At 36.8% G+C, this 11,741-nt stretch overlaps 1 protein-coding gene across 1 annotated transcript; it reads right to left on the reverse strand.

Moving 5' to 3' along the window:
* Positions 1 to 307: 307 nt before the first annotated feature.
* Positions 308 to 11,174, reverse strand: LOC141611832 (defective in cullin neddylation protein AAR3). The gene is made up of 9 exons (XM_074430470.1): positions 10,891 to 11,174; positions 7,446 to 7,578; positions 5,846 to 5,897; positions 5,632 to 5,707; positions 5,396 to 5,478; positions 5,047 to 5,143; positions 4,196 to 4,241; positions 2,331 to 2,425; positions 308 to 794 (listed from the first exon to the last, which is right to left on the reverse strand). Exons 1-9 carry the CDS (start codon positions 10,949 to 10,951, stop codon positions 496 to 498), a joined length of 942 nt encoding a protein of 313 aa, XP_074286571.1. The 5' UTR covers positions 10,952 to 11,174; the 3' UTR covers positions 308 to 495.
* Between the last annotated feature and the right edge of the window lie 567 nt (positions 11,175 to 11,741).

The following is an 11,741-nucleotide window of genomic DNA, read 5'->3' on the forward strand; positions in this document are numbered from 1 at the left end:
ATTAGACCTACATTTCTTTGAACAAGTGGCAATTAAACATTACTTTCGCAATGCTAACAAAGTTGCCGACTTTATGACCTCTATTGGACACTCTTGTCAGACTCTTTCAAAGTGGTTTTAAAGTCGGTGGTTTCAACTGACCTCGCTCATCCGAAAGGACGAAAGGATGATCTAGGTTGGTTCTACACTAGAAGATCAACCTAGTTTTCTTACTTTATCCAAAATAATAATAATAATAATAATAATAATAATAATAATAAAGAAGTCTCAGACCCTTGTCATTGCAGCAGCTTCCAAATAATCAAATCAGATTTAACACCAGCTTATCAACGGGGCAAACACGGGGTCAAATTGGGACACTTTATTTTCTTGCCAATCGGTACAATAAATCCTTATAAAGAGTAACCCAGAAAGCTCATTTGATAGCCTGAAAGTAACAGTAAAAATATGGCTCGTATATGATAACTATGCACTACAGTATGTTAGCATCTGATTCTAATTCCTCAATCGAGGTGCTGAGAAAAGTCCAGAAAAGCCCTTAGAGAGGCACCCTTCCACAGCACAAGGTGATTTCGATGAAAATAATGGACTGTTAACTTTTACGGTGGTCAACTCTTCATTTGAAGCATTTCCTTCCCCGCCTCTCACATATTTACGCTGTGATTGCTGCTTTCTTCGTTTCAAGTTGACGATGGAGTTTATGACATCTGACGGTAGAGAGCTGTTGATTGATATGCCAATTCCTTGGAGATCATCACGATACTTCCTCTTAAAACCAGGCAGCTCTTTCAATCCTGCAACAAAGTTAAAGCAATATAAAGATCTAAATGCCAGGAAGAAATTCAGAACCAACAAACAAAAAACAATATCTTCAATTTATCACTCCATCGATTTCATTTGATTGCTTACACTCGGTTTTGAAAGAGCAATTTAGAAGAATGCATGCAATTTGGGTAGTGGAATTTTGAATAGGCGAACTATTTCAATAACATGAAAAAAAAATGAGGGTTTAATTGAGCCAACAAGACATGGAATGATGAGCAAAAGAAAATCACAGAAAGAAAATATGGGCATTTTGGTCATTTCTACGTCAAATTGCCAAAAACAGAGACAAAAACAATTATTGGAAATTTGGAATGGCCTAAAAAGGAAATTATAAATGAAATTTTAGCCCCCAAAACGACTAATGTTAAGGCTGAGCACACATCAGAGCCAAATTTTACTTTAAAATTCAGCCCATAACCATGAAAATTATATCCTAAAGTTACAGATACATGATCTGATCCAAACAATTTCCATGTCCTGACCCCTCATACCAGTTGTATTTTGCTGACTTTTGGTTTATACGAGTTGTGCCATTAAGATATACAGGGTGATGGAGCACCCTTCATGCTTATTGCATTCATCACTACTGCATAACAACAACATCAGAGCCTTAATCACAAAATGTGGTGACGGCTGACATGAATCATCCTTTAGAACCGTTATTGTATGATCGGACACCTCAAAATGCAAAGGGATAGAAACAAAAAAAAAGTGAAAAACGTATAAAAACACAACACAAAAGTCAAGATAAACATATAGCCTATAGGTATAAAAATCAAAAGCTCGGTTTTAGTTTTTAAAATTTCGATATAAAATACAAATTAGCCAAGCAAAAAATTCATGTTCGGAAAACCTTAAAAGTAAACAAAGGATGATTATATAAGGAGTTTTAAGTAAAGTGTTTAACAAATCTCAAAATGATAATGTTACCCAACCTAACCTATTACGGTAATAGTACGGGTGTAATTGTCGTGTGGTAGAATTTACCCTTTAGTCTATAGTGAGGCATACGGTTATCACATAAAAAACCATTGTCACTTTTCCATTTCAGTTTCAACCACCCAGCATTAATTCTGTGAGTCACATTCCCATCTAATTCAGTGTCTTTTAGATAATAGATCCTAACTATTGAAAGGAATTTGATCCATGAACAACCTTTCCATCAAAATTGATACTTCCTGCTTCTCTTGTTCCCACTTCACTAAACTTACACCCCAAATACTCATTCTTACTCTTACTCAGCTTAAACCAACGAGTCTCCAAAGTATGTTTCCACATTCCAATTTCCTTTTAAATCCTTCCTTTGTCTCATCAATCAACACAATATCATCAACAAACATCATACACCAAGGGATGTTACCGCATAGGAGGTTAAAGATGTGAACAAAAATAAACCATACTGGAGAGAAATCAAATAAAGCTGCACACAAATGCATTACATTTCCCCTACTTCAGTCTGTAACCTTGTAGTAAATGTTTAAAGTTACTGGAAACAAACAATTTACCTGGAAGAGGCTCTTCATATACAGAGGAGTCATCCTCAGGATCACCACAATGACAGGTGAGATTGTGACTACTGCCGTCATTAGATCCAGTAATTCTATGCGACAGAATAAGAAAAAGTCAGAGATAACTATAAACAAAACTGACAATACAAAATCAATCTAAAATCGTGAAGGAGCTCATATGATTGATGTTCACATTGAAAATGGGCGACAGAAAACCATGCTAATCAAAAACTTCACAAGTTTGGGCTGGTTAGTCGTACTAAGATATCATCAAAACTTGATGTTTCTTGATTATTTTTCAAGATACATGCAGGTCATGCACTGATATACAAGAACCACATCCATTACATGTCTAAGACAGATACACAAAAGATAGTTGCAGATATTAAGGTTACGGATGACCCATTTGCATCACATAAAAGGCTCCGTCGATCAGCACAGAAACTAGAAGTCTCGATATGGAGCTCATGATTGACCCAGTTTGTAACACAATCCCATATCAAGCGCACCTAATGACCATTTAGTGCACAATTTTTTGCAAGCAACAAAGATTTTACAGATATAAGGATTGCTGACATGAAACATAGGAAGGGCTAAAAAATTGAAACAAAATATTGAATTTTCAAACTAGTGCGCTTCAATAGTTACACCCAATGCAGAAGCACACGTGAGGTGCCCTAGCTGTTTGCCTTGGGTTACAGGATTCGCTCAATCACCTACTGAATCGCAAATCGATTCGTACAACTACGACAAATTATGGTGCTTAATTGTTATTAAACCGAATTATGCTCTACTTTGAGCAAATTGAGTATTCTATTAGGAATTCAAATGGGTCGTATTACAAATCTGGTAGCCCTCGTTTTGCTTAGTGCCTCAATGAGGCAGGGGGTACATTCAAAACAAATATGGATGTATCCCCCTTCCTCCTCTCCTTCTCCCTCTGAAAATAACATAATCCCTTTGTCCCCTACCTTCAACGTGGATACTTGTTAATTATTGGATGTCGACCCCTAAATAATATCATCAGGGAGCCTCTCTTCCAGCTCTGCACAAGCTTTCACAACATGTTTGCCATCCTAACCTTCTTTTCCCCTAAACTAACCTTAAGTCAATATTAGAGGAAGGGAGGGGGGAATATGCAACCTTGCACATATCTAATGCTATCTAGAACTATCATAGAATTCAGATCAATACAAGTAGAATAAAACTATTCACTCCAATTATTTGGAATGCCCCATATGCTTTTTTCACATATATCATGAAAAGCATGTGGACTGAGCGATTGATAAGGGAAAGGGTAGGCTAATTATGGAAACTAGTTTACTCACTTTTCCAACCACCTCAGCCTTCAATCGCCGCTATCTTCGCATAAACACATCTAACCCTTCCGTCATTCAACACTAAAATACAACTCACCGCCAACCAGTTTAATACATCCTCCCGCAAATATCTCCTCTACACCCAGAAGCCCTTCTGACCCACACTATATTCATGCCAACTGTATACTAAAGTTCCTACTGCATGCCCGTTGAATAATCCAATGCCTCTAACGACACTCCAAATAAGCCATGCTTTTAGCTGGAAGGAGAAAATGGGAACGTGTTATATGCCCAGTCACTTTGAGGCTCTTATGGCCCTTCCCTTGAAATTCTTATATTAAATAATTGATGGATTAAGCAAGATAACTCCTCTAGCAATGACAAATAACTAGAAAGCAGGTAAACATATTAACTGTTTGTATTTGTATTTTGTGGCAGTTCAGAGAATAAGAAGTTTTGGTGTGGTGCAGCTCTTTCAGTGCAAAATATAGACAGTCATGCATAGGAAGTTTTGACAAAGAATATTGAAAATCGACTTCATACCTGTACATATGCTCGACAAAGTCATCAATTAATGTGGGCCAAGCACCTGTCAACCAATAATGCAAATATTATATTACATTTGTGTGTTAGCTGAAACTTAATCTGGTGAAATTGGTTCTCTCTTAGACTTTTAGGTCTTGAGGCCTACATACCACCAAAACGCTTCTTTCCAAACCCACCTACCCACCCACCTGCCTTTCAAATATTCAGCCTCATAACACTTTATGAATATGTAACTCCATAAAGTGAACTCTTTTCAGCCTAATTCCATCTTTACCAACAGCTTTTGGAAGTATGAAATGGGTAGAATGACTTGTCCGCATTCCAGGTAATGTCAGCGTAAACATCAATAAAATTATGTCAGCCTTCTTTCATTAACAAAAATGTTTGTCAATCTAAAGCCCTAAATTATGAGAGAAATGAAAAGAAATATTGAAGCCATTTCAGCTACCCTGAACCTACCAGCCAACTTGCCGGGTGCCATGGGACTACAACAACAACAAACAAAGGAATGCTGAAACAATTATTGTTCCACAAGGGACTATATAATACAAAATTAACATTATATACATATCAAGTTATGCAAAAAAAAAAAATAAACACATCCAGCTGTTGGGATTCTTGCAGCTTAAAATATATACACGCTTGACCTCAAACCAATGAGACAATTAGAAAGTTTGCTTCAGAGAAACACCTATGCGAAGCAACAAAACGAGCTGTAGTATAGGAGAAGGAAACTGGGTCTGAATGTAAGATTTTCGATAACAAAGAAATTCAAAAGGATAGAAGGCAAACATGACCCATCAACGACACTTCATTTTGGTAAATGGAAGCATTACAGAAATCACTACCTTCAGGATCATACCCCTCCAGGTCTTCATGTACACACCGACTAAAAGCTAAAACTTGATGCCAAGTATCTTCTGATATGTTGTACCGATGGTTCTCCTGAAATTGGTAGCCATTGGAGAAAGTTACTTAATGTAAACTTCTGAAAATAGGAAGAAGGTTACGATAACTAGATGGAATCTGTTCATTGTGTGCGACAACAATCACTAAATGGAATCTGGGTGTGCATGTGTGTGTGTGATCGATTACTAACAGAATCTCTCTGTGAGAGAGAGAGAGAGAGAGAGAGAGAGAGAGAGAGAGAGAGAGAGAGAGTGGGGTGGGGGGGGGCCAAAAGCAGCATAAGTGTACCTCAACAAATCCACAAAACTGATTAAGTAGCCGAAACCTTCCAGCAAGAGTTAACTTCCATGCACCAATTGCCCTACTTACAGCTAATATGGCTCAAAAAAAAATGTAGGCGTCATAAAACTGCTTCTGAGAGCTCTTATTCTCTTGACAAGAAGAAATATAATCAAATTATCCTCGGAAGTTGTCTTTTTGAAGCATTGACTTCAAATAACAGAAGGAAAATGAATAATACTCACTGATGTTCTTTTGACCATTTTCACGGCACATGAAAAATACAAAGTCATAGAATTTAGAAAATTCAGAGAAGTCCCCCTGTCAATATAAATGAACGTAATGTTATATTGAGATAAATATAATAATCATCAACTATATGAACCACTATACACCAGCATACTATATTATTATATCACATTATTTCTCCTTGGACTAAGATATAAAAGTATTATCTACCATTGTTTTAAGGCTGGCCATCAGCTTTTGTAGTTCATCCAAAATTGAAACTCTGCAAAAACAAAAATGTAGCACCACAGTATTAAATATCTTACACAACTTGTCGAGCTTTACTAAAACCAAATTCAGCTCAAATTTTATGATACATAAATGCTGCCAAATTAGCCCATACGGCCAATGCTTAGTTTTGATATGAGGCTGATACAAATATGCAACCAATACTAGCCCTATGGCTGGCTAAAAGATCGGAACCTACGACTAACCTTGTAAACGGGTCAGGTCGAGTCCGAGTCGAGCGATTTTATTACTAATTACTAATTTACTAAAAAAAGAGTGTTTTAGTGAATCAGTTATTGATAAGGCAGTGTTTGACAATTGATCTTTATTATAATACAGATCGTATTAAGTGCGATTGTCAATTCAGGTTTCGGGTCTTATTTAGGTTATGTAATTTAGGAAATTTTCGATTTCAGGTCAGCTTTTTAAAATTGGATCATTCAGGTTCGGTGGGCTTTGCTAGGTATACCTAAGATCGAGTCAAAAGAAGAACAAACTAGCACAACATAAAAGGAAAACGGAAACGAAAATCCAATGAGACATTTCACTTATTTTGCCCGATTGTTGTTTGCCCGAAAGTTTTAGGAGAATAACTACAAGCGAACACAGGGATCATTTTTCATTGCACATGACTCAGAATGAACATTTGGTAACATCAATGAGGAATCTTGGGTCATTTTTTCTGCAAAATGCTTCAATATTACATTAAAAAAAAGTGGTGTGTCAAATAAAAACCTAAACTAGATCACTCTATGAAGCACTACCTCAAGTTTTTTCTTTTAGCCTAAAATTTTTAACTCTATTTGTTGATTACAAGTCAAAATCCTTGTGCGGATAAACAAGCTAAGTTCCCGACATTGACTTATTTCTATTTGCAAGAAACTACTTAGCATTTTATCTTTTCCAGAAAGTACCTACCTCCTATTTCTACCCAAAATTAGATAACCGTCGAATTTTGTCATCCATATTTATCTTTCTCTAAGTTTTAATACCATCTGATGGAGAAAAAGAAAAGTATTAGTATTACTCGTCAAAAATAAACCCCGAGGTCATGATCTTGTTAAGTCAATGCCAGTTTTTAAAATTTGTTGCTATAAATCACTATTGTTGGACAAAAAGAACGGAATTTTAGGTAGTGTTTGGCAAAAGAATTATGGGCTCAATGAAGAATGCCCTAAAATGAAACATGGAGCTCAGTGAAATGAAGAAAGTATCTAGCAATTTAGTAATGCAAAGCACATAGAATGATGGCAGTTATAGGAGGTCTAAGAGCTTGCCACTTTTAGTAATAATTTCCTCGTAAGTTATAACATTATGATAAAAGAATTTACTAAATAGCAATATTTTATAAAGCATTGACCTTAAGATGATAACTTCAATTCAATACTATATAATTGGCCATTTCGTGTATCCTCATTACACAGCATACCCAAAGACTTTTTAAGTAATCATTAGTTGAAGAAAACCCAGCCAGATCCAAAAACACATCATTTAACCTGGAGTCCTGGACTCGAACAGTGTGATATTTTGCATAAGATCTCACCTCATACTGAAGCTAGAGTCCACAATCTTGGAAAGCTGTGACATTGTCTCTCTTGAGGATTTGGCCTTTTCTGAATCGTTGCTGTATGAATTTTCTGCTTCCCAGCAAGAATAGCCCTTCCCTGACTTGATTTCTGCATAATGAGTTAAAAGGTGTAGTTCAGAGCTGAATGGTGGAAATAATGATCAGGAAATGCTAACAGCACCCGAGGGAATGGAGATGAGATGAGCGCTGGAACTTAGAAGAGGGGCATAAAGCAAAAAAAAGTTTTAATATTTAACGAGTGCTTTGACAGGAATACTTCACATGAGAATTGTTAGAAAAAGCACATATTGAACCATTTATGTAAAAAAGGACAGCTACCCGTGCATTCTCACCAGAAAACTACAACAAACAGAGAATCACCCAACAAAGTTGCTACTAAGAAATAACCTTTGGTCTCAAGCTATTAAACATAAAAGTGACTTAATAATATTCTCAATAATGATGTTAACTTGAAATAAACAATACAAGTATCAACTGAACATAGTTTGTAAACATGGACAACATTATCCCTGCTTTTTGCTTGCTGCTACTAGGCAGCTACTTGTTTGAACAATTTACTATGATGTCCGTTTTTTCAGTTTAATAAAAATCTATACATTACATTATTATTAGTATTTTTGGATTTCAGTGTGAAAATTACATATTTTTTTTTTTGTAAATATCAACCGTGTCCCCGTCCCAGTGTCCATTTATGGACAGTGTCCCCGTGTATGTAATTTCCAACCTCGGAGTACCCGACACTCGGATCCGTACCCGTGTCCAACACCCGTACCCAATATGATTTGAGGTCAGCTAGCTGACATGAATCATCCTTTAAAATTGCTCATGGGAGAACGCACACCTCAAAATGCGAAAAAAATAGTAAAGGAAAAGTGAAAAACAAAAGGGGAGTGAAACATAATACAAAAGTTAAGGTAAACTTAGAGGTTTAAAATCGAAGTCCGAATTTCTTTTGTAAAAACTTAAAATTTAAAACGAGAAAAGATTAAAAACGTTTTTGAAAATCTAAGTAAAATTTAAGGGTCCGAAATACCTTAAAAGTGAACCAAGTAAAATATATAAGAAAGTTGTTGGCAAAAAAGTGTAATAAATCCAAGAAGGACAAATAATTTTTTTAAAAATTAAATAAAAACACTAAATATGTCAAATAACATCAAATACTAAAAATTCACATGTATCCTTTCCCTCCATTGTGCACTCTCCGTCACCATTCTCTCCTCAAGCCCAAGAACTCTCATATCGTGCTCTATAACTCTCAGCCATGTCTGTCTCGGTCTCCCTCCACCCCTAGGAACCTTTTCCGTTCCCCAACTCTCCAGCCTCCTAACTAGTGCGTCCATAGGTCTTCTCACATGGCCAAACCATCTTAGTCGATTTTCCATCATCTTGTCCTCTATTGGCGCTACTTTTACCTTTTCCCTAATCACCTCATTCCTTAATCAATCTTTTCTTGTATGGCTGTACATCCACCTCAACATACGCATCTCCACCACACTCATCTTTTGAATGTGACAATGTTTCACAGCCCAACACTACACTCTACACTCAGAGCCGCAAAGGCGTGCGATAAACTTTTCCCTTTAATCTTTGGGGCATATCTTTATCGCATAAAAACCCGGAAGCACTCTTCCATTTCAACCATCCCGCTTTAATTCTGTGAGTCACATCTCCTTCTAACTCCCCATCTTTTTGAATAATAGATCCTAGATATCTGAAGAAATCTGACCCCTCAACAACATTCCTATCGAAAATAATACTCCCCACCTCTGTCGATCTCGACCCGGCCACGTCCACGTTAGTGAACTGAACCGACACCTCAAATACTCGTTCTTAATCCTGCTTAGCCTAAACCCACGAGTCTCCAAAGTATGTCTCCACAATTCCAACTTTCTCTCCACCCCCTCTTTCGTCTCATCAGTCAACACAATATCATCACAATATCATTAGCAAACATCATACACCAAGGGATGTCGTCCTGAATATCCCGTGTCACCTCATCCATAACTATAGCAAAGAGAAAAGATACTAAGTACGGAACCTTGATGCACCCCGATGGTAATGGGAAATTCTTCCGTTCTCCCAACATTACTGCGAACACTTCACTAGCCCCCTCATTTATGAGGTCAATATATTTTCAAGAGACACCCTTTCTCGCCAAAGCCCACCAAAGTACTTCTCCCGGTACCCTATCATATGCCTTTTCCAAGTCAATAAAAACTATATGTAGGTCTTAGGTCTTTCTTCTTGTCCCGATGGTGTTCCATCAATTGTCTCATGATAAAAATAGCATCCATAGTCGATCTCCCAGACATAAATCCAAATTGGTTATTCATGATATCTGATATTAGGATATATGAGTAGACATGACAAAGCAAATAGAGGTCACAAAAAAGGAAATGGTGAGATTAAGAATGTGAGAGTAGTAACTGATACCGACTTAGACAATAACTTTTAGTTGAGAACAAATGAAATCAATAACACTAGACATACCTGATTCCCATAACACTTTAGATAGTTTATACTTTATATACAGCATATGTATAACATAATGTAAATATTTATAATATCTATATGATCAGTATTGATTACCATTTCTCAATTAAAGGAGTTTGAATTTTAACTAGGAGACCGCTACCTCTCATCTTTCTATGATCGAGAAATCTAGTTAAGTGTCTCATTTGAATGTGATAAGATAGGACACACTCAGTGGCAGACATCACTCCCCGTCAATCTTTCCCAATCAATACTAAACTAGAAATCGCATGTATGTCGAGAAATCATGTATCTATCAAACTTAAATATCTAGAAACCTGAGGCTTTGATGGACCAATGAAATAGTGAAACTCGTATGTTAAACTGTAAGAGTGAATGTAACCCTCATGATCCTATCTTGCAGAAAGGGAAAAAATGACAACGTTTGAAAACTAGTTAAGGTCCAAACTCCAACTAAGCGAAAATTCATGTCCTGCAATTTTGCATACACCGACATGCATATGCAATTGTGAATGAAGGACCATATTATCGTCGAAAATTAAACAAGCAATAGCAAGTAAGGTAAACACTGTGCCTCATCCTTATTATGATAAAAGTATCCCTCGCACTAACAGCGTTCTAACACCCAAATACAATTACTAAATGTAGTTAAACCTAGAGACCTTCAAAATTTCACCACATGAAGCTGAAGCGAAATTGAGCGACTGAATCAGGAAACATTAGTCCAGTGCCTCTATTGCTACTGCAAATTGCGGAGTAAGAGGGGTCGGAAGTACGCAGCGTAGCCCTATTAGTAATATAAAAGGCTGTTTCCGAATAACCCAACAGTAAACAAGATATGACCCAAGATGAAGAAGAAGTAAATGAAATCAAGAATGAAATAAAGTTAAAAAAAAAAAGAAATTACCAGAATATAGACGATAAATGTGAAAGATGTCGAATTGAAGAGATGAAGTGGAGGAATCCATCAGAGATTTGGATTAAATTAATTCAAATGTAAAACCTAATTAAATCGCAATCGGATTTTGTCTCTCCTCTCCCTCACTGTTGTTTATACTTTATAAGCAGGGAAACAATGGAAACAATGGGGATAGAGAGAGGAGTAGAGAGGGCGGAGGTTGCGTTGTCCGGGAAAACTGCCTCGTCTCTTTTCTTTTCACTCTATCTATTTACTTAACTCGCGGTTCTCATGAGTCATGACCCGATTCAATTCTCGCGGTTCTCATGAGTCATGACCCGATTCAATTTGTCAAAGGTTTAGCTTCAATAGCGTAATTTATTTTCGCACTACGTTTTTTACTCATTTTAATACTTTTTACGCAGTCTTTTCCATTACTTATCTCTGCCTAAAAAAGCTCCAAGCCTAATTATTTGGAAACCTAACAACACAACATCTTGCTTGATCAAATTTCTTCAATCATGAACGATAATTTGGATGCACAACAAGTATTTGATTCATTAATCGCAAGTAATCAATCTGATTAATAAATTTTTTTGGTACAAATCAAATTAATACTTTTCCCATGGGGTTTTAATTAATTTTATTTAAGTTAGGGTTTTAGGGTTGTTAGCTTGGTATTTGATGGTGGTTGACGACATAGGTGGGTGGGAGTCGACAATGGGGTCGATGGCAGTGTGTGAGGATGGGTCGGAAGGGAGGCGCGTGGATGGGAGTGGTTGTGTCGCATTGGCCGGAGGGGAACTCGTAGTGGGTGGTTGTAGGGAAGATGGCCCACGGTTGGTTATGGTGGAAGGGTG

This window comes from Silene latifolia, chromosome 11 (genome assembly GCF_048544455.1).
Source record: "Silene latifolia isolate original U9 population chromosome 11, ASM4854445v1, whole genome shotgun sequence".
NCBI lineage: Eukaryota > Viridiplantae > Streptophyta > Magnoliopsida > Caryophyllales > Caryophyllaceae > Silene > Silene latifolia.

Bases quoted from the DNA above. Each gene is read 5' to 3' on its own strand.
- LOC141611832 (XM_074430470.1), bottom strand. From the start codon at position 10,951: ATGGATTCCTCCACTTCATCTCTTCAATTCGACATCTTTCACATTTAT. The intron at 5,898-7,445 runs GTGAGATCTTAT...TTGTTTTTGCAG, and splicing joins GACTCTAGCTTCAGTATGAG to AGTTTCAATTTTGGATGAAC. The intron at 5,479-5,631 runs GTGAGTATTATT...GAGCCATATTAG, and splicing joins AAATGGTCAAAAGAACATCA to CTGTAAGTAGGGCAATTGGT.